Below are 24,718 nucleotides of genomic sequence, written 5' to 3'. Positions count from 1 at the left end.
AAAGTAGACTTAAATTAACAAGTTAAATCTGCTCAATAGAGCCATATTTGTGACGTAGATCAACTTGATCAAAAGAAAACAACTCTCGATTCAACTACAACTTTTGTCACTTAAATTTGAATTCAAAGTTTCCTTCCGAAAAGATGGACGACTACATGCACGTACGTCACTATACTAAACAGTCATCCAGTGCCTGTGCCCTGTTGAATAACTTTTAAAGTAATGTTATTCTTATCATAATTTTATATCATATTTCTTTATCATCTTAGGTGGTCAATGAGTTGGACAAACTACATCATTTAATTTAAATCTTTTTATTAATTAAAACACTTAAATAATTTTAGGTAGAAGATGGAGACTCTTCGTATACCACAATCATCATTTAATCAATTTTATTAATTATTGATTAACATTTTGATTAAATGCTAATTAATTTAGATGATGTGGTTGTCCAACTGATCTGCCATCTAAGATGTTAAAGAAATATAGTATAAAATTATGGTAAGAATAACATTATTGTAACTTTTAGGTTTGACAATGACACTGCTAAAGCAAATCAAGTGGTGATATATATAACACTTACCAAACCACTTACATGATAACATGCACTAAAACTAAATATTTAGCATCCTTGTTTTGTAAATTATGTGTAACGATCATGTGGTGGTGTAACAATCGCTTTAAAATTTCTTGTGCTTTTGTTGTGAACTAATATGTGCGTTTTTGGAAAAGAAAAGAAAAAGTAATTAATTAGACCGGTAAACTACATGTTGTATCTTCTGCGTGTGTTTGACGCGTGCGTTTCATTTCCGGCTGTCAAGGGCGGAGAGAACAACAGTGAAAAGACGTGCAACGGACATATACCACCAGTGGCAGTTTTGTGAATATCAGTGCATGGAAAGGCAAACTTGGTAAAGCAATAAACAGTAAGCGTAGCCGTTTACAAGGGTTTTAGTCCGTTAACTGTCCTCGGCTTTTCTTTCTTTTTTGCCGGTCCCCATGGTCCGTTCACTTTCACAACCTGGCAGCCAGCAATATAGGGTTTTGAACTAAAGGGATACAACCTGGATATATAACCAAAAAATAAATTAAATAATTTAGTAGTATATGAAATTAAATTACGATATGAATATTAATCGACTAAAATTATTAATTAATAATGGGTTTATTTTTCCTGAACTTAGCAATAGATTGATTGGGATAGTGTATCCAAGGGCCATGTGAGATTGGATAAGGTGGGGTTGCCATCCAATTAGTACGTATTAAAAGTAATACTATGATAATCTAACAGAAATAACACGTACGGCACATCGTAAGTTTGATTTCTAAAATTACATGATGATAGTCAGAGGAGGATGAAATGTCTCCGTGAGTTCCTCCTTCCCCACCCACCCGCTCCGCTCGGGCGAAAAGGTAGATTGTTGTGGTAAAGCCACCAATTAGTCCTTTTTTTAAAAAAAAAATTCTAATAGAAATTATATGTGAACTATTAACAATAATGTTTACAGGTATAACACTTCAAGTCATGGGGTTTGCTGGCAAGAGATGGAAAATATGGATTAAAGTTTGGATAAGCTCGATGTTTAATGTCCTCCGATCGTTCTAAGTAATTTATAGTAAGAGATCTAACGTGTCCTATATATCAAGACAAGTGGCAGATATAAGGACTGAGATTTTATAAGAATTTGGAACTCAATTAGGAAGATGACTTTTGAAGGATAAGCCAAACTAGGGTTAATTAAGGGCATTAAGGCTTCGGTTTCAAAAGTTTATTCTTCACAAGGAACCTTAACCCTATCTAGGAGAATTTTGAAATCGAAGCCTTAACCTAGTCTAGGTTTTACTATGAGATGAGAATATGAATGCCGTGCGTGATCGAGTAGTCAATTTCCCATATATATATATATATATATATATATAAGTTAGGTTCAAGAGATACACTTTTGACACATATTTTGACGCTTTTTTTGTGAAGTTCATTTTGTAATGTATTTTAACTATTCGAAATATTTATATTTTAGTTAATCATTCATAAATCATACGTGTACAAAATTAGACAAATCGAAAACCATTAAGACAGACATTCATTTATAGTAAAGAAAACAAACGAATACGGTCCTACAAAGAAAAACTAAATTTAATCCTACATGCATACATATGACTTCGGATTTATGTGATTTTTGATAGATATGATCTTTGAGTTAAGACATAAAAGATAGACGGTTGGGTTGTTGAAATACATTACGAAATGGGCTACACAAAAATGTGTTCAAAATATGTGTCAAAAGCGTGTATTCCCGGACTATAACCTGTATATAATTATAATTACCCAAATCGAAGCCTTAACAACCCTAGTCTAGGCCGTTCTCTTATGAGAGGTCACTTCCATATAATAACATGCATACGCTCCAATACAACATGAACGACTCAAAGACAGAATAAACTCGGAAATGCATGAATCGAACTTGGAGGTGAGTGGCTGTGCAAACATGCATGTAAGAGGCTCGATCTGTACTGATCATGAGGTCTACAGGATATAAATCTATTGCTTCTATATATGGGCGCTCCGGGTTTTCTGCTACCAGTAAGAATAATGTGCCTTCCCTTATATTCTTCTCAAACAATCTGAGCCAGCCACGCACAAGCACAATGCATAGGCTCCACAAAAGAATATGAAAGACCAAAGCCACATTATGCCAAATTCAGTTAATGTCACATGAACATATTTTCTATTCTCATCTACCAACCAATTTCTCTGTTCATCTATTCAATATCGTTTTTAATTATTTGAATGACTTATATGTGTATGTGTTTATATCTCTTTGAGTGGTGAACCTTAAAATATAAAGAATGTTTACAATCCAAGAGTTCGATTTGAATAATAAAAATAATTGAAAGAGAATAGCACCAGGAGTCAATGAAGACGGGTTATTGGAACAATTGACATAACCGTATGTAGATCTAAAATTCGAACTTTAGGATGCCAATATTAAAAGTTAAAATGTTTTGGATAGAAATAAGGCGTAAGAAAAATGTTTATTCACTGAAGCATTCGTTGAACACGTTATGGGTTTGTTGTTGTTAACTAAATTAAGTTGCGCACATGTCAATGCCAAAGCAATCTAATGAGTGTTGTTGAGAGAAGTGGTCGAGTGCGTTGTCGATGCAACTTGCCAGAGGCACTTCGTCAAACACTTCAGGGCTTGTGTGTAAGTGCTTTTAAAATGGCTTTAAAACGTTTTTGGTAAAATTGATTTTGGGAAAATTGATTTTGAGTTCTAAGAGCACTTTAAGTGTTTTTTGTAAGAAGCATCAAATATGTTCTTTTTGCAGGAAGCACTTAAAGTGCTTTTTCAATATTCACTTAAAAGTTTTACTAAGGATTGGTTTCAAAAATATTTTCTTTAAAAACGCTTTTATTTATTTTAAATGCACTTTCAAATAAGCCATTGGAGGTCACAAAAAAGATTCGTACTAAACATTCGAGAGGTCTAAAAGACCTTCATATATATTATTCAGACTTCGAATAGCCCTACCACACCTTAATCCCAATATACATCTGCCACTAATCACTGCAACATCTCGAAACATATTTTTATACTGTTGTTACATAAAACTTATTGCTATAACAATACTTCGTGTCATAAAAATTACATATGATAATTTTGTTGTGTTATCCGTTACGTTGGAACAACTAAGTAGGAAAAAGCAGCTGTCATGTCACCATGCATGCAATTGAGCCACGTAATGAAGAACACTAATTGATCTTGGCAACACGCTTACCAATAACTTTGTATTGATTACTGGTCATTGTTATTTCGTGTACAAATAATTTACAGATTCACATTAAGTTCTATTATTTTAAACAAGATTTCCCAAATATAAACAAGATCGGTCGCGTTTTTGTTTCAAAGATGAGAAACGCAACACGAACTTGTCCGCTCATCTTTATATTGATGTTAACCAATCACCGAATGATTACTATAAATGATTTCAATAAGAGAGTTTCAGACTTTCAATTTACAGTATTTATTTAAGTAAAAAACAGAGGGACAAAAACCAAAAGAAGTGAAAAAAAAATATTAACCAAAAGCATAATATAACCGGATGACCGGAGAAAACAGTCTGCATGGGATTATAGGATCGCAGAGACATTGTCGGCACAAATGAAAGAAAGCAAATTTAGAGCAGCAGAAACTTTTCATGGCTTAAAAATAAAACACACTTTGCCACTTATCGGTGGTTTTTGTTGAGAGCATCAATCTTATATCGGAGAAAAAATGATCTTTTATGTATTGAGAGTTTCAAGTCTAGCATGTAGACAATACAAATTGGATGACTTGAAGCACGTGTGATCTTTGGGCTTCACACGATCAATGACCAGTTTTGATACTATGAAAAACATTAAGGTTAACAACATAAAAAATGACTCAATTACTTATAAGCATATGTAAGTCCTATCATTTCTCCGAAGTGAGCTTAATACTCTCAAAAGTTTTAATCAAAATTGCCACAGTTCAGTGCTGTGATTTTTTAATCAAATTGGTTGGAATATTAATTAATCGAACGGTTGGAAATCAAAGGCCAGAACCTTTTTTTTTTTTTTTTTTTTTTTTTTTGCACAAGTGAGTTTGAGCGAAAGAAAATTGAACACAGAATCTCGGTCCTATATATTATGTGTATATAGCTAACCACTTGAATTATTTGCGACTGCAAAAGTCAAGACTTTAATTGAACATTATACAAAACCGTCGACAATCATAGGGTAAGACCAAACCAGAGGGAAACATATATATTCATATTACTAGTAAATTCTGTCAAAGATTTTGACATGATTAGAAGTTTCAGAACGTAGAATCGATCGAGTTACAAGTTACGAGTTGAGAGTGATAGAAGCCATAAAAAATCCTCGTATCACCATCGTCATCAATGAGTTGGGACTTGCACCAAATAAGAGGAAACCGTCCCCGAAGCTCCTGGAAAAATTTGTTTCACATGTAAATTAATCATTCTTTTTTCTACAAAGACAATTCGTGAATCTGTATTACTAGTACCACTAGATGATATGCACGTTAGGGTTTGCATGCCTTGGCCCATAAATTTTGTATTTTTTCAATTAGTCTATGATAATATTTAGAAAAAAGGCAGGGGTTTAATATGACCGATGATTTTGTAATGCAATCACGTTATGTATTAAAGTTTACCTTAACAGTGTAACATGATATCCATACTGTAAACACTAATCTTATTACAGTAATAATAATGTCATTCTATGTTATTAACTATAACATTTCTCTTATTATATATGTAATTAATGTTGGACTAGGAACTTTGACTATTTTTTGTAATTCAGACGTTAAATGCTTAACTTCTTGTTGTAATGCTTAAATGCTATTAAGTATGAAGGTAGAGAATGCAAAATTAAATGACATTAAAGGATAATTTTACAACAATCACCAATAATTTTATTAAACAACATGTACAGTAGCATATTCACCGCCAAGCCAACTCCGTAGCTCATGGGCTTGATCGTTTTGCCCTCCATTTTGGAGATGATTGTACTCGGTTCGATGAAATGCCTTCTTTCATTTGTGATGTTATGGAAGAAGATTGTTCCACCCCTTGTACTGATGAGTAACCTTTTTATGGTTAATTGAAATATATGCCGCTTTTTATCAAAAAAAAAAAAAAAAAACAAAAAAACAAAAGAAAAAAAAGGAAGAGAAAGATAAAGCTCATTGTGGGTTTTACATCAAACAGTTGAGAGTTGCAAACAATAATACAAATTAAAATCACCAAAATGATCATGAACTACGTGGTGCATGGCAAACTGACAGGTCAACGTTGCACACCTAACACACATATAATAAAACAAATTTTGACAAGGAAATCCAAACTTCTTCATAGACCCGGGCTTTAGGGTCAATGTGGGTAGGTTTGAGTTGATCAGCTATGTATCTCATATTCTATATATCTAGCACTACACAAACACAATATATAATATTTACACTCCAAATGCCAAATTAAGGACCTGCCTGCCCTGCCTCCATGGTGCCGTGGTCCAAAATATTAATCCACCGCCTCCGCCAATCATGTTTTTAATTGGTATATTGCCGCCGACATTTCAGTTTTCACAGCCTACCCATATATATGTAGAAAGAAATAAGTGAGCCCTCAAGACAATACTTGGTTGAAATTAACCATGAAAAAATGGACTAGAATCCAATAGTTATCATTCAAATTTCGTTCAAATCACAATAGAAACAAGGGGTGTGCTATCTACACACCTCGTTTTACTTCTCACACACCCTTTGTTAATTTCTATCCGTTGATCTTTCTCAATTCATCTGATCTGACGGCCAAAAATTAGAAGAGTGTGTGAGAAGTAAAAAAGGGTGTGTGGATATCACATCTCTAGAAACAACTTTTACCTTTTCGAATCAGTGTGAACCATTAGATTTTGATCCAATTCCATGCAAGTGTATTTTACGTAGATCAGCTTAATTTTGATCCACAAGTGTATTTAAATTCAATATCAGTAATTGTCATCTATAAAAAGACTTTGTCGTTAAATCAAATAGCCGTATATAGTTCGCTAGTTTTGAAGTACATACCCTAGGTAAATTATGTATCCCCTATATACCTAACTCCCAAAACCTAATAAATAAATAATCATATTAAAGGAAGAAACATTGAATTGATATGTATTAATCATGAACGTGGTGCGTACTACTTAGAGGCTCATAGTTTGGAGATGCCCAATAAGGGACGATCTAGTTGTACTCCAAAGCGTTTGGGTCGCAGAAGGTGCACGATCCTCCTAGGAGAAGATGGAAATTGGAAAGTGAAATCCAAAAACAAATTCAATTATCCACCGTCGGTCGACATGTGCTAAATTAAATTTTCTTAACAATATTGTTAATTGCATGTAGTTTGGCAAGCATGTGTTCATTGTTGCCAGTTTCTTATTAATCTCAAGAAATTAACTGGAAATAAATTAATTTTTGACAGTCTAATTTACCTAATGATAATTTAAAATGCAGTGCAGGACCTGACTGGGGTAGTATATATATTAATTAATTTTCAGTTAATAACTTCAAGACGATATCCCACTTACATGCAAAAGCTTCTCAACAGCAAAGTTTTCATAATTTTTGCTTGTGCTTACAGATTAATTAAAAAAAGCATCGATCGATCCTCTACCAAAAAGAGAAAACAATAAAAATCGAGATATGTAAATTGAATTCCGACTCTAAATATGTAAATTGATTTAAAGGTCCATGTTTGACTTAGATGTTGGGGGTTTCAGAAGTTTAGATACTGGGACAAACTTTCGTAACCACTTAAATTACAAACCTAGCAAGTTTATATTTAAATATAAATTTGAGTACATTGAGGATTAGGGTTATCCCATGAAAAAGATAAGAAACGGATTAGACTGGAGATGTCAAGAAAGTGAAAGTCCACTAAACAATGGTCCACTCTATTGCATGGTTTTTCAATATAAAATTAAATTTTGGGACTATATTGACTTCACTAGATTGGGACAACAGCGACCCATGATTAACATGGAGCTAATATTTTGTAAAAGATTTGTTAGCAGGAATGGTAAAACCAAAACCAATGAGCACGAAAGGTTCGTCATATATATGTTTATGCCGGATTCCTGTCATCTAATGCGTAGGGTTTGTTAACATGCAATATCATCTTCATGTATTATCTACAAGTTTGGCACAATTAATGGGTAAGTCACAATATGTTTATTTAGTTTGATAAACAATGACAGGCATTGACTACAGAGAGAGAGAGAGCGCCTTGGATGGAAGGGATGATGGATGTATAATCTCTTAGATCTTTTACATTGGTTTATGCAAGTGTGATACTTATATATAGAAATCAGATAATTTGAGTTTGAGTCCAATATATTGATATCACTCATAATATATTGATATCACTCATGAGTTTAATATATCACTTTCATGAATATAATATAGGGTGGTGCTATCCACACACCCATTTTACCTCCCACACACACCTTGTTAATTTTTGTCCTTCAATCTTCTTCAATTCATCGATCTTACGGCTGGAATTTGAGAGAAGTGTGTGGTATGTGAAAAAAAGTGTGTGGATAGCTCCACCCTTAATATATTGAACTCATGAGTTCAATATATTGTCATCACACTTAAATTTTTTAGCCCACTATAAAAACGTGATTCCTATATGAGTTTAATATATTGGTAGTCACTTTTTCCGACCTAAACATTAGGGCAAAATGGCCATAGTTTTTATAGCTTCATAGGGACCCTAAACCCTGTAATTACTATAGTAGTATTATTCTTCGGGATTTCTTGTTAGTAAAACTGCTATTATCATTGGAGTAATACAGTACATGATGTCCTCTTTTTAATTTTTTTTGGTAAACTCAGTACTTGATGTCACATAGCTCTCATAGCAAACATAAATTTACACCGAGTCTTAAACTATTTGGTAGAAATTCCGTCGGTTTATTGATGTTATATGCATGGTTTATAATGCCCTTATCATTCTAACTGTTATATTTTACTTGAAATGTGATATGGAAGTAGTTTGAAGATTGTTTTTGTTATTAATTAACTCCTAATATGAAGCAAGAACTTGTAGATCATGTAGTTGATTAAGAGTGTCATTCATGCACTCTAGGTCTTGTGTTGGAATCTCAACTCTTCCAATATTCTTTTCGTTTTCGTTTGTTTGCAGAGATTTTCAATACACCATTCAAATTATAACACATATATGTCTTTTAAAGTATGACACTGTGACTCATCAACTCTTTCATCCACCCATATTGTGAAATGATAAATCAGGTAAAAAGTGTTGATATATACCCGTAAAGGTTCTCCGTTTGGGTATATGGAGCTATCCTAGTATTCCGGCTCTAAACATATAAATTGAATTAAAGGTCCATGTTTGACATAGATGTTGGGGATTTTTCAGAAAGAACTAAAGTTAGAATGTAAATTAAACATTAGGTTTATGAAATGGAAAATGCTAGGATGATCATTGATCATCTTTTGTAATCATATGATGTGGTTGTTGTAATAACATGATGTGGTTGCTAATGATTCAAATGAGTCATGTTTTAAAGAAGGAAAAATTAGTATCCGGTCCTTAATTACTAATGTTCATTGATTGAAAACTTATTAGTTTTCAGATTTTAATCAAAGTCTCTAGCATTAATGCAATAATGAATTTATATGTTAGTTACATAATTTTTAAAATAAAAATTAATAATTGATTTAGGATTTTAATACTCACACCTTTATTAAACTCCTAACTAATTTTCAATTCAAAACATTTCCAAAATAAAAAAAAAAAAATTAGAATAAGTTTGTACCCCTTAATATAAAAGGTTTCCAATTTTTTAATCTTATACAGTTATATGTACCCATTCTTGTAATTTTTCAACTTTTTAATCTTAAAATGTACCCATTCTTAAATATACCAATTTGTTGTAGTAAAATGTACCCATTCTTAAATTAGTAAAATGTACCCTTTTTTTTTTTATATAAAATCTATTCATTTTTTTTTTCTAATCCATTTTTAAACTTAAATGGGTATATTCTTTTTCTTGATTTGAGAATGTATCCGTGTCAAGTTTAATAAAAAAATTTACTAATGTTATTAAGCCTAATATCTATTATTTTTTGTGTGGTTTTGAAGAATGTACCCATATTTTGGTACAATAATTTTATTTATAAATTTTGATGAATGTACCCATGTTTACACACACACACACACACACAATATATATTTGAGAGTATAAATTATATTTTAATAATTTTAATCCACAAATTATGGGTTTTATTTATTTATTTAAAATCTCATTGATACAAACAACTATAAATTTCAATTTAAAAAAATATAGTAACATACATAGAAATACATTATCATATTAATTTCAGGGATTTCGATAAAAAATTGAAAACCAACAAGATTTCAGTAAAAGAATATTGATAGTTAATGACTGCATACAAAGTGTCCATTTAAAGAAAGAGTCTAGCCATCAATCCCACATCATGTGGTTTACAAAAATAATTCCAAATTTTGGTTTCTTTAGCATTACAAAAAAAAAAAAAAAAATTAAGAGAAGAAAATTCGAACACAAACTTTAGATGCACAAACAAACTTTCGTAAACGCTAAAGTTATACTCTAATCTCTCACTCCTTACATCCCCTCCTATTTAAACGATTACAATTACGCCACATCTACATCTTGTTTCGAAATTTTTATATAGAAAATAAGAAAAAAAAAATGTATATATGAAAAGAGGGGATGGTAATAGAAGAGGAGATAATCATACTCCAAAGTTACAATCCTAACAAGTTTAAATATTTTACAACGAGGATTCGGGTTATCCCGCTTTCGCTGAACTTGAAAAAGAAGGGATAAGATTAGACAGGAGACTCCTGGAGATGCCAAGAAAGTGAAAGTCCACCTCCCGATGACGTGCCCATTTATTTTTCAGGCATCCGCAGCATCTTCAAAATCTTATCTAATCCAAATTTACGGAAAAGGAGATTCTAACCTGTATGTTAACACACCTAACTTACTTTGCCCCTTATAATTAAAGGAACTTTAACGAAAATCATATTTTTACACTAAAAAGTTAATCTTGGTACTATTTATTTTACCATTTATTTGTCCTTATCGTTAAAACTCAAAGTGTTCAAGCTTTTTTCATTAGTTTTCCTTATAGTTAACTGGTCGAATCTACATTAACGAAATTTATTATGTTCTACCTTATAGAAAATGAAATTCGAACTTGAATGTTAGCACGCCCTATTTATTTATGAAAACTAATGAAAATAATTTGAAAACTGAATTTTAATGATAATGGCAAAATAAAGAGTAAAGTAAATAGTACCAGATTTGATTATTTAGTGTAAAAATATGATTTTTTGTTAAAATAAATAGTATCGTAAACTTTTCGTTAAAATTCTTTTTTTATTTTGCCTTGACTAACCGACCGAACGCACATATACACACCCATAATGAGCATCTAAAACTTGGCTCATAATCAAAACGAAAATGGGATGAAATCATATTTTCGTTCATTTGATCGTTTGAGAATCACTTATACCAGTTTGCAGGTCCAAACCGAGTTAACATTTCGAGTCGAAATTAACACCTAGCTGAGTAGCGATCGCCACTAAACTCACGGAAGTTGAAGAATACGAACAAAAAGTTAAACAAGAAAAGAAGAAGAAGAAAAACGAAGAAACAATTAGTGATAGGAGCATAAAATCAACATAAAACATTGAAGAAAATTGCCCAAGATGATGAGATCACACAAAAATCAGCTCAACTCAATATACAAGTGGGCAATCCCTCTTCACGTGAAAGAAAACAAGTAACTTTTTCTCACTATTCGTTGGAAAAATCGCAATAGCTACCAAGACGCAGACAGTAAAATCTGTACAGTTTACTATACAGGAAAGTATGAGGCTTTACTCTTTGTAACTGCTTAGCAACGGTTCTTTCGTTCCCTGTACTACGAAAGGTGGTCATGTTTTCCATTTAAGTCGGATGAAGTTGAAGCAGGAGGTCGCGATGGAGCGGGTTGTGGTGGGGGAGCTGTAAGGGCATAAGCGAGTCTCGAGGATGAACTCTCAATTAGTCCAGCAACTCCAGCGGCAGCGGATTGAGCACTTGAAGGGAGGAAAAGATCATGTTTCTGATCCTTATAGGCACTCCAAACCTGATAAATGAGCAATTTTCATTGCAAAAGCAACATTAGCATTGCGGTCTCACAAAACTCGGTGATGAACAATCAAGATTTTGTAAGCCGTTTCAAGATCTGGAAAGTGCAATGGATAAGGTAAGCGCGAGGACTTACTTCTGAGGAATTTAACAAGTCGCGCACTTTAGTACAATGGGCTCCCTCCGTTGCAAATGCATGCAGAACCTGGAACGATAAATCAAAACTTTCAACACGCCAAGAAAAAAAAAGGGAATGAAAACAGCTTAATAGATTAATTAAAACATGATAGATTGGAAAAATAATCTTTCCATGGACCGAAACCGCCTTTAAGTTTTGAACAAACTACCAATCAAACGAATTCAAATGTTGAAACCTTCATGAGACCTAATTCATAAAATATATAGTATTTCCTAATGAAACGAATATTATGGTTGAAAAAGCAGAGAGAATTTTCCTTCACTTATTGAAAACAAGAAGGGAACAAGAACTTGGGCAACGTAATTTATTGGCATATCTTTGATGAAAATGTTCCAACCTCAATTGCCAGCACCCTGCCAATAGATGCTTCGGATTCATTCCATTTCATCTGAGAGCACAGCCCATTCCTTCCTCCAGCTCTCCAATCAAGAAGGCCAAGAAGTACTTCAACAAGACCAACCCTACAGTATCACAGAACTTATATCAGCCAGGTCTAGACTAAGATCAGTCGAAAATAATAAATCTAGACTACAAAGTTACTCACTTAAGTCCTTGTGCAACAAGTGCATCCCTAGCTCGGTTTCCAGCAACAACAACCCGCTTTAGTGTCTCAAGAGCTAGTATGCTTCCACCTTGCCATCCAATTGCTTTCATTAGAAGAGGAACGACCTGCAAAATTGAATAGTGGTAAAACAAGAGGGGATTAAAATATGAGAGAGCACCATACATGACAAAGTGAGAATAACTAGAGGAATTCCTAGGAATTCCTACTCTCCTCAAAAACCCTATTCAATATTGACCCATAACTGTCTACCTCAATTCAAAGTAATATGCATTCTGAAGAAAAGATCAAAGATAAAGTACACAATACTACGAGCCTGAGTCTCCCAGAAATTTATGAGAACAGAATTTGCAAATGAAGTCCTTTATGAAAATTTGATAGTCATGGTTTCATGATAGAATACATGAATTTTAGATGTAAAAAGAATTACATCAAATAAGTAGTTTTACGCACCTGAGGAGTTCCTACACTAGTTGCTGCCATAGCTTCGGCACATGTGGTGCTAGCTGCCAGTTGATGTAGAACGCGTAAACAACTGAGGCGCACGCGTTCTTGTGGAGTTTGAGTGGGCTGTGTGGATTCATCATCAGATTCATCTGTTTTGTCCACATAATTGCCATTGTTTACCTCCTCCGATGCCATTGTTTCTCGTCTTCCTTCATAAGCCACAGCAGCCACGAGCTTGGGCACATATCCAAGATATCCAACATGATCTGCAAGTGCAGGGTGCACTCGTAATAAAGAAACCAACGCAGCAGACAGAAGCAAAGGAAGTTCAGGGTCAACAGCTTGTGTATCGTAATGTGTGGCAGCAATAGAAGTCAAATACTGATCTAGCAGTCCTTCCAAGAATCTCTTGGGATTTCTAAGAGGAAACTTGGGATCTTTTAGGAATAACCTAACATAGATTCCGCCAACCTGCATGAGCTTGAAACTGTGAGTTTTCCAAACAATAAGACACTTAAATGTAAATGCGAGATAACCATGTCCTACCTGTGGCTCATCTCTCATTTCTTGCTGCCCAGATGCCTGCTCAGGTACATCCCAATCAACCATGCGACCTTTCATCTGTTCGCGGTACAGATCTGATGCCATGGTTGCAATCTGTGCAGACAATGAAGTTGCCATTGCTGGTGTCCATACAAGTTCTGGGGTCTCAGTAGTCTGTTCAAGGGCAACTACAACGGCCTCACCAGGCCCATCCCTAATAACTGAAATCAAGCCATCTGGAAGAAACCTTGCTAACGTTATAGCAACTCTAGGCCCATGCATTGGCTGGCCAACAAGCTTCCCAACAAAGAGGCTGCTGCTGCTCTTTGTTGTAAGGAAATTTCTTCTGCAAATTATGATTCACATCATTAAAAAAAGGCTAATCTTCACATCATTAATAAAAACTTTAATCTTCTAAGTTAATTTTAAAAACTAGGAAGATACAAAAAGTATTTACCCTGCAAAGGCAATAGAAGTTCAAGGATGTAGACAACTCCCCCATGCTTGGCAGCTGCCCAAGCAAGTTCAGGTGTGCTGGCCAGAGCATAAAGAACATGAAGAACCCCTTCACGACAAGCTGGGGCTGAGTGAAGCATTTGTAATAAAAGAAGAAGGCTAGATCCATCTGCAACCATAGCCTCCAAGCAGGGAGCATACGTAGTCAAGAGTGATAACACGCTCAGGCAAAGTTGAGGAATGTTGCTTTCTGCTGCAACAGGCACAGAAAAGCATTCAAAAAGAGGCAATAGCTTATCTTTTGTAGAAAAAATTGACGCCAAATTTGGACTGCTTGTCAGTAAGTTCTGCAAAGAAATAAAGAGAAAAAAATGTCAGATACAAGTAATGAATTTGTACGTTTGGAACTTAACATGCAAAAGAGAGCAAGATACCTTAAGTGAATTCAGTGCAAATTTAAGGTTCTTAACCCCCTCAAATTCTTCCTTATCTACTACTTGTCCATTAGATAGTGCAGAATCTTCATCCAGAGTCTTCTGTTCATCAGTTGATCCAATAGTCGAATCATTAGAATCCTCAGATGTCTCAAAGGATGAGCCATTCTGATTTGGTACATCCTTAATTTCAGAATCGGTAGCACATTGATTATGCACAAGATATGCTATAAAATCAACTAATGCAACACAGAAAGCCTCTGGTTCACTGATCTCAAAATCTGGTTGATCGTTATAGACCCTCAAGTAAACATTGCCAACATAGAGTTCTTTTGATAGTGCCTTATACCCAAACAGATGTGAATCTTTCATATCATATGAACCATCAGGACCCTGACTTGCACGTTGCTGATCCACAAATTTCAGTAGTTCTGCTCGGGTTGTGGAGTTCCAGATAATCTAGTACCACAAATAAACAATACAATCAACCATAAAGAAACTAACATTGTAAAGCAACCAAGTGACCCTGACATAGATGTTACAAACTATGAATTACATTATTTTTTTTTGTTAAGTAAAAGAGTATGCTATATGAAAGCATGCATAAAAATTATCATAAAAAGTGTAAACAAAGAAACTAAAGCAATTACCTCTGGAGACTCCAAGTTATTGTTTAGTTTAGATAGTAGGTCTTTCGGTGCTTGATCTTTTAACATACTGGCAAGCTTAGGTGTCAACAAAGCTCTGAGGGCATCAGCCGCAGTCTGATTATAAGGTGTTGAACTCCCATCACTACACAAACCACTAAGCCTAGATAGTGCCTGCGAAGCACGTACAGCATGCATATTTTTGGCAATTTGTACACTAGCTACCAACTCCATGTGATTCTGTTGTATCAGATTCCTCTGCAGTGGAGTCATACTGAAGAAGCACGGGCAAAAGGTACCTAAAAGTAAGCGCACACAATACAACACAACAAAGATGAAGATTAATTGATCTCTTTACACAAAAACATAGCATAACAATCAGTTCTACCAAGTATCACTCAGAAACTACAAAGTTTGAGGCACTGAAAGAAAGTGAGAGTAAATGGCTTCACAATGAAACACCATTGACACCAGAATTAATAAGCATTTGTATTCTCCTCTATCCAACCATAGAAGTCACTTAACTAAATGCAGATAAAATCAACTGATGGAGATGGCAGACTAATTTGACATTTACCTGAGCGATGAGCAATCTTGCATCTAAAGTTTTAAAAGTAATTATTTGTGTAGGCTGACTTACCATAAGACACCAGCCTTCAGCAAGGCATCCTGCAATTCAGTGGACACAGAAACATGTGCAATAGTCTGGAGAGCAGCATCGACAGCAGAAGGTACAAGCTCAAGTTCAGTGCAATGCACAATGTCATCAACTAGTCCAGAATATTCAAGGATCTCGGCCCACGCACTCTCAAATTTACTCAAAACACAAAAGGTTCGCATCACATTTGTAACAATTATGGCAGATGGTTCACTTGCAGCAGTGCTTGGCTGAACTACACACATGCAACGGGAAAGAAGATTCGCAAGAAGTTGTATGCCACCATCCCTCACAAGCTCTTCTCCATTCAATGCAGAAGATGCACACCTAAGCATGGAAATATAAAATTATATCATATCTTCCTGTCAACATCAATTTGAACAATAAAACAGTTGACAAAGTGGACTAAAGGGTGTTTACGTCAGCCAAATAAGCTCTGATGCCGCAACAAGGAGAGGTGCTCTATCTGAGGAAAGAAAATTGTTATCATCCTTGTCCACAGTAACTGCATTGAGCAACATTGGATAACCAGCATATTTAAACGGCTCCAGAATGACTCCATAGCGTCTGTACAAGATACACTGTCCTTTCAATAAAAGCAACAGTCGCCAAGGCTTAGGGCCTTGCAAGCCTTGCATAGTGGCCTACAAACAATAATACAGAGTTATCAAATATCTTAACAAAGGACAGAATACCTATCACCTTCTGTCCACACAAGGTAAAATAAAAATGGATACCTACGTCACTCTACATAGAATTTTGTATAGCTCCACCACACATTAACAAGAGTACAAATAATGCACATCCAAAGGCTCAAAAGTATGCATCAAAGAAAAATACTTGAATACACAAGCACTCAGATGCACAACCAATGTTTACAGAAAATAGAATACTGAGACGTAAAAATGGCATCCACTACATACGTAAAGACTTAGACACCCATTACAAGTCTAGAAAAGAAATAAGTTTATTCAGGTAATCTTCATGGTTTAATTCATTCATGTTTACTAAATGATAGTATTACATCATAATTGATTGGAAGTAAACATAAAGGAAGCATAAATGAAATACAACTTCCTAACTGACTCTCACCATATTCTAAATATACTTAAAAAATTTCTATGTAATTAAAAGTGCACTGCCATTATTATTCCAATTCCAATGCATGTGAGCAATTTTCAAGTTGTATTCTTTCAGGCTTGCTCCCGCATCAGTCTTTGACATAACGAGAATGACCAACAGCCAGCTGTAATGAATTTCTAGAGATTTTGGAGCAAGATGAATTTTGGACTGCACATAACCAATACTTTAAGCATGCTCATATAAACAAAAACCAGTTCTGTGGGGCAGTGTGTACCTGCAGGCGCTCATAAGCTTTCTGTACGGCAAGAAACTTCTCCCTTCCTTCAGGATTTTTGTCTGGATGGTATCTCATGGCAAGTTTCCTATATTGTCGTTTAAGCTTTTCTTCATCAATGTTCTCAATCTGCTTGGATATGCTAGATATCTCCTCACCCATCTCAACAGAATGCCTCGTGTCGGCATCATCATTTGACACATCCTCCAAGGAAATCTCTAATATTTTGCAAGCTTCTTCTTCAGAAAGATCCATTGGCCGTCTTGTCAACTCCTCACGCCACATTACCAATAATGATTGCAGGAACTCAACATGTTCAACAATTGGCCAATTTGGAAAACGAATCTCGTCACATAAGTTCCGGAGGTAATAACGGTGACACCACATTTCATCTCTTAACTCAGGGTATGTCACTGGTGGCATTGGAGCATATTCATATAAAGAATGGCAGTGCTGAGACAATTTCTGGGGAAAATCACCAAGATGCTGCAAAACCTGGACAAAGAAAATATGTTAGAGATCATTAATACTCTCTTTACACAATAGTAACAAAACACATTTCTAATTTAAAGCTTCCAATTACCTGACGGATCAGATTTTCCGCTCGCATCTTGTGAGTCCATATAATCTCTGGAGTATCAGAATCAGATACCATTGCAGCTGCAAACGCAGCTGGACCACTACGTTCCAATACATACAGTAATGATGCAGGAAGAAGCCCACCCAATACACTGCGTTTTGCCAGAGGCAAGGAAGAGGAAACTGCAGCTTCTTCACCACCATGAAATGCTTGATGAACATGAGTCATTGAGAAGAGTTGGGCAATTGAAAGGAGATTAGATCCAGGATATGCCAGGGCAAAATAAAATGCCCCTGTGTTGTATAGTCGAATCATGGCCTTGGGATTTCTAGTTACAACAGCCTTAAGTAAAGAAGCGGAACCCTCTACAATACTTGGCTCTCCAGAAAGCATAGCCTAAATAAATTTGGGGAAAGAAATAGTGATATAATAATGATATAATAATGCTATTCAAGACACTTCTTCACAAGGGCCACATAAACAAATTGAAAATGAACTATGCTAGGATCACCTGAGCAATATGCGGAAGGCAACGTGGACTTGACAACATCCCTTTTACTCTAGGAGTTGGGGTAACTATCTCTCCAGCATCATCTAAATCTGAATGTGCAGATACCATGCTATGTAATATGGACAATGCTGCTTCACCAATCTGAGTATTAAAACCATATACTAGATCATGTCAAGCACAGAAAATGAGAAGAGAAAAGAAAATGGCATCTTTTCTACAGGATACTAGACAAAAGAGATAAAAGAGACCTCAACAAAAAGCATTCACCCCAATTTTTTGAAAATGTTTCAATGGACATATCCTTATGTATTCAATTAACTGAACTAATATTCAGATGTACCTTTCCATAGATTTTAATGAAAATCTTTGATATCCAATTGAACATTGACACGTTTAGAAGATAACAAATAGAAAAATAAAAAATTTTTTGATATTTTATCCAAAAGTTGAGCAGCTGTTATAATTACTTGAAACTAGAGCTACCAGCACAGCAAAGATTTGCAGAGAAGAAACTTCTTCTAGAAACAAAAAGTACACAATCATTACAACATAGATCGAGTTTAAGCTTCATGCATATCAAAACTACACCTGAGTTGGCGTGAGAACAGGGACTCGAACAGCTAAAGCCCATCGAAGTTCACGAATATCCCGCAATCTCTTCCAGTCCAACATCCCAGAAGCCCAGCATCTCGTTGTCCAATTAATATCCTTCTTTGACCAAAATCTCCTGATGGCATCCTTTTCAACAGGTCCAACCTGTGCTCCTTCCTTGTCAATAAACATCCATTCCTTGAGCGGTTCCATGAAAGCAGTCGCAGCAATCAAATTAGATTGCAAAGGAATAGCTGTCCTTTCAGAAGCCTCATGAGCCACCGTCAGCATATCAACAGCTAACACACATCCTCCCACCAAAACACACGCCTCCACATTTGACAAAACCTTCATTAACGCCTTCACAAATAGTAAATTATAGAAAGTTATCATCTTCCCCGTGTTTAATTAATAATGAAAAGACCATTTCCATTTACAAGGATGGCAAGTGGTTAACCTACAAAACAAAGGGATGGCAAAACTTGGAACCCTGGTGCACAGTGAAGGCAGTGAGAATGTCTCAATGCCTTGGTGGTGAACTCTCAGGCAGTTTGTCACACTGTGTGACTCACACACATCCAGAATGGAAGCACATCGATCATATATACATACAAGTTTTATTTACGAATATATATGAGAAAGAGAGAGAGAGCAACCAATCTAAATTACAACCTATAAATGTACTTGTCACATGTTATTACTGATTACACAATGGAGAGGCAAATGGGGAGTGAAAGGGCAGCAAAGATTTTGCATAACCAAAATAAATTTATGGAATTTTTGTACCCAAATTTTTTTAGTGTTCCCAACCCATCTTCTCAAACTACCCTACTGGAACCCAAACTGATGTCAAGGCAATTTGTATTTCCAGAGAAATAAAGAATAAAAGACTTTTACCTTCAAGAGCAATAGAAGGCGGTGCCTTAAAGCCCTGTCATCTGTCCTATCCAAAAGGACTGTGATGTGAGCAGTGCCCTCAAAGGGACCTACTGTCTTGTAATGCTGTTCATACACTATTGCCATCGCTCTTGCACAGAGCTCTCTCACTGAATATCCTCCTCCACCTCCAAAACCATCTAGTCTTCCCATGTCACACCAATCATCAGATGCGCCCATCTCATCAGGAACAGCACCATCCACTGTAAGTCCTATGTCTGCATCACATAAGAACCTATGGTAGAGTGCTCTAAAGAACGCAACGGGATCACGCAATGGAAAATCTTGTGCCCTGCCAACACTGCCACTCTCGAGCAGTAAACGTAGATAATACTGACCCACACAAACTTCTTTGGACAAGCTTGGATATCTAACTGAGAACTCAGAGTAGTTCCAAGATATCTGTGGCACACTATCTTGACCAGTCGCAGTCTCTACCATAGCACCTCCTGGAGCAATATCTTCCGTACGCTCCTTCTCAACATCTAACTTATGAACCTCAGCCTGCAAAGTCTCCCTCAACTCTTGCCGGGTACGCTCATTCCAGATCAAATCTGCACGATTATGATCAAGGCTAAATGCTCGCCAGAATTCAGGCCAATTACAAAGTAGCCTACCAGATCCCACCGGAGTGTTTTCGACAACAACCTGAGCAGGAGCAGGAAGGCCTGTGTTCTGAAAAACAGTAGTGTGGGAATCAGAATCAGTTGAGATTGAAGTATTTGCTTCCACTGCCTCATGAATGCTTGTTGACTGAACATCAGTTGAAGAGACAAATGTTGAATGATTGATTTGCGGACCACCTGTAGAGACTTCAGTGGTCAAATTTTCACCTGTTTGACTTTGAGCAATAGAAGATTGGAGAGTAGAAGCCTGTCCAGAACTCGAATCCAGTGCAGATCTTTGATAGTTATCAGCCTTAAAAGCACCACCACCTGTCGGTGTCATGGGATCACCAGGTAAGGAATGTTCTTGAGATGTTGATCCTCTCCCTGCACGACCTTTCCTCTGTTGGAGTAAGCGTCTCTGCCTTCTGCTGGTCAAGGATCCTTCTTGATTAGAATCTTCCGGTTGACTTCCATCAGAACGTGTGTGCAAATAAGCAACAAGTCCAGGAGGCAGAACTCTAGACAATAGATCCAGAGCTGGTTGATAAGAATCTGCCCAAAGAGCAACAAGCTGCCGACTAACTTCACGACGCTCACCAGGAGGAAGGAAGAACGCGTGCACTAAATGCCTCAGTAAAGCACCATCGCGCAATGCAGCACCACGCATCGACTCTGCTGCAATTGCATCTTCTTCCGCAATTGTACGCATAATAACAGCCACTGTTTCCCTAACACTTTCAGCAGGATGTCCAAACAATGCAAACAAACGACGCTTCAAACCAGCTACTTGGCGTAACAGCTCAACAAACACTGTGTATTGTGTTGTCTCACCATGTGGTTCACATATCATTGCCTCAAGAACCTCCACAACAGCCATTGACAATAATGGTGATACAGACATAGGCTTAAGTCTGTTGGAGAGTATAATAGCATAACTATGATTAGCAAACAACACTGACTTTGTGTGCATGATTGTGGCATGCTGCTCTCCTTTAGAATCTGTTAGTATATTTGTATCCCCAGGACCACCACCAATAAGTACTGCGACGAGGCCTGCTGCTTCAGCAGCTACACCCTCTGAACCATTTCTGAGTAAGCCCATTATTCTTCCAACAGCAGCAGGAAAAGACATGACATGTGAAGATGCGGTTCGTGAAGCTAGTAATCTACGTAAGCATGCAATAAAGCCCATCACCGTTGCAGCTGCTTTAGGTGAAGGGGGAGGTAAGGGAGGGGACTCTGGAGGAAGATTTGGCGTAGATGGAAGCATTGTTATTAAAGCCATCAAAGTCACCTCAGGTACTTCTATGTTAGGAGGAACTCCACTATATGGTATACATGCATTGAACTCTCTTATTCTACGCCATAGCTTAGCTCTTGATCCAGGAATAGAACCACCTTCAGAAACTGCATCTTTGGCAGCTGCTGCTAAGTGTTTCAAATGCATAGATGCACTCTCCATATCTGCAACAGGCCGCTGGAGTCTAAATTGTAATTGGACTCTCCCGCAAGGTGGATCAATGCGATGGCCAGGCATTGTCAATCTTGGTAACACAGACACTGCACATTGGCCCTACACAGATTAAACCAAGAGGTCAACCAAGAGAAATCATTATCTTATGGAAGAAATTCATGGGTAAAATCTGATCAATATCTACAAGACCACACATCCACCTACTTCTGTTTGCAACTGATCCCGAACTGCTGCAAGTAGGCTATCACGAGACGTGCTTGCATAAACCTACATACGTCATACACATCAGAAACATGACCTCATGATAAATCAGGAATTCAAAAGTAAGGTTATGCTCACATGGATGGGGCACCCATCATTGAACTCAATTGCAAACATTTGGGGCTCCTCAGCAAATCGAACAAGTGCGTTTACTGCAGATAACGGTCGAACAATAACAGCCTGCACACATCTAGTGACTATTCTCAACATTTGATATAATTCCGTGAATGCAAGTATATACGAAATAAAAAGCCATAAAAGGTTTTACAGAATTTAAACTTTCATTATTTCATTCTTAAAATTTGTTATGTGTACGTAAATTGCATGGCATCAACCTAAAGCTTATGATATATTGTTTCAGTAAATTCATCAGCTTACTTCATAGTTCTCTGGGCGTCTTTCAACAAGTGAAACTTTTGTAAGAATCAGTTGACGAGATACAGCATCACCATTTTCCCCAAGTCCACCTTTTGGGCCAACACTCAAACTCAACCCTGGAACATTTAAAGTTCCACGAGCAGCAGAGCGCAACCTTGTCACAGACCAACCTCCACATGGAGTTTCTTCTGCTCCAACTGCCTCTTTTGCTGCATTACCAGATAAATTGATAAGAACGGCTAAATAGACAACATTATTGGAACACAGAAAGAACAAGAAAAGAAGATAACTACTACAAACAGCCCTCTAAAAATGGGTTAGAATGTGCTACCCCTTCGTTTTATATACTCTGGTATAGTGAGAGATTGAGAAGTGTCCACAGTTAGTGACACCCCGACCATGGATTTTGCTGTTTTGGTCTGCATAAAATACATTATAATAAGTACTGATTCAAAAGAATCCCTGAGAACAGAATGGTTTTTCAATGGAGGCACTTCATACATTAAATTTGAACTTACAGAAAATGAGCATTTACATAAAGTTCTAAAGAAAATGTTGAACAATGAACAGTTCAAGGTTAGTCATACCAAACTTGCAATGATGGCTGAACTTGTGGTTCCAGAAGCAGCTTGAAAGGCTTTAGATTTTCTTCCATACAAAGGACAAAGAACAAAACTTCCATGTTCACCGCCTTTCTTCCCATAAGCATCAGTAAGGGAAACAATAGCGGGCGAGTCAAAATCTCTGAAATCCAAGCACCAGCGAAGGTCTCCACTTTTTAAATCAATAAGTTCAACCCCAACATAAGTAATTTTTAATTTCTGCACAAGCCATCAATTGTTACATAAAATCAGTCTAATCCTTATAAAGAGCAAACCGAACATGCCAGTCACCATTACTGACCGCTCAAATGTACATTATCAACATTCAAATAAACATCAGTTTAGTAAAAATTATTAATGACTTACATATACTTGCGAGCAACTTACATGGGTCTAAAATCTTTAAAAAGCATCAGACATAAATAAGACAGCAGTGTTCAAGTATCCTTTTTAGTAATAGAAGCAGTAACACCATGATAAGTAAACCCATTTCTGATTATTCTCCCGAGTTCCGTAAATTCTATGCTAAAACTATTAGTAAAGAATCATACTATTAGTCTCCCCAATGCTGTAAATTATATGCTAAAACTATATGGTACAGAAGCATCCTTTGCACTAAAGCTCCACTCTTCCAAGGCAAATTTGTTCATGGCTTTGAAGTAATCATACTCCTAAGTATTAGCCATTGAATCTTCTACTAACAAAGTTATCGACTGCCTACGGAGTCTTCTACTATCAAATTAGCACAGTAAAACGACATTGCACAAACACTAACAAGCATCAGAAGATGAGTAACTTACAAGTGGGACCCACTCGGCATTCCGGCGCCGGAGATGAAGCACCGGAAACTCGCGACGGCGCCCAACCGATTCCCCCTAATTCTGTGCAACTCGGTCAGTATACTCGCTCTGTACCTCGACGAGAACTTAATGCCCTTGAATTTGCCCTTCCCGTCAGTCCGAACACTCAAATTGAACTCATTGGAGTGCTCGTCGCGGCTGACGACTGGCGCGGCAGAGTCGAAATCGGTGGCGACGTCGTAGGAATTGGTGACGGAGAGCGTCCCGGGATCCAAGGTTGTTATGGCAACATTCGAAAGGCAGAGAATTCGCTTGTAGCGGCCCCGCCACGAGTGCTTGATGACCAAGTAGCGGGCGAGGTACTCCGGCTCCTCGACGACAGCAGGGGCAGGACGGGAAGAAGAATTGGAGGAGTTAATCTTGGGGCTGTCCATCGGCGCGGGTGCAGGTGGGGGCGGAGGAGAGGGGTTTTGATCGGGTGCGTGGCGGCTCACGGATTCTACGTTCGGGAGGAAGTGGAGGGTGTGAGTGCGGGGTGCATTGTGGTGGCGAAGAAAGAACCAGAGTCCCGAACCGGGTCGACCCGGTGGAGGCGCAGAGGCCGCGGCCTGAGACCGAGACTGATTCGCCCCCAGCTCTGACGGTTATTTACGCGTTCTGCCACAGCGTCCAGTTTTTTTCTCCGTTTTCCGATCGATCAAACCCTACCGGATTGAATCATCGGAGATCTTAAGGGCGCGTTTGGATCGGAGAATTGGAAAAATGAATTAATTGGAAGGAAGAAGAAAGAGAGGAATGACAGCTGGGAAGGAGGAGAAGAAGAAGAGCTGTGCTTCGCTGTGTACAATACTGTCATAAAATACCGACATCACCCGACGGTGACCTATCTTAAAACTTGAATGGCCAGAAACGATGCCGTATTGGCCCCTCAAAA

The 24,718-nt window shown here is 37.0% G+C and overlaps 1 protein-coding gene across 1 annotated transcript; it reads right to left on the bottom strand.

The window, feature by feature from the left end:
* Positions 1–11,248: 11,248 nt before the first annotated feature.
* On the bottom strand, positions 11,249–24,612 carry LOC103960680 (dnaJ homolog subfamily C GRV2). The gene is given in 25 exon segments (XM_048567237.1): positions 11,249–11,738; positions 11,877–11,945; positions 12,277–12,400; positions 12,484–12,608; positions 12,955–13,419; positions 13,495–13,796; positions 13,799–13,837; positions 13,949–14,294; positions 14,382–14,840; positions 15,032–15,250; positions 15,252–15,327; positions 15,669–16,013; positions 16,107–16,330; positions 17,044–17,538; positions 17,627–18,019; positions 18,135–18,275; positions 18,723–19,085; positions 19,623–21,842; positions 21,948–22,010; positions 22,083–22,184; positions 22,383–22,591; positions 22,714–22,801; positions 22,970–23,203; positions 23,785–23,837; positions 23,840–24,612. Coding segments are annotated over 25 exon segments (7,740 nt in total). The 5' UTR covers positions 24,219–24,612; the 3' UTR covers positions 11,249–11,531.
* Between the last annotated feature and the right edge of the window lie 106 nt (positions 24,613–24,718).

Source organism: the organism of the source record quoted next, unplaced genomic scaffold (genome assembly GCF_019419815.1).
Source record: "Pyrus x bretschneideri cultivar Hongxiangsu unplaced genomic scaffold, Pyrus_bretschneideri_v1 Contig44, whole genome shotgun sequence".
Taxonomy (NCBI): domain Eukaryota; kingdom Viridiplantae; phylum Streptophyta; class Magnoliopsida; order Rosales; family Rosaceae; genus Pyrus; species Pyrus x bretschneideri.
The sequence above is the reverse complement of the archived record's forward strand: the minus strand, read 5'-3'. Positions and strand labels throughout refer to the sequence as shown.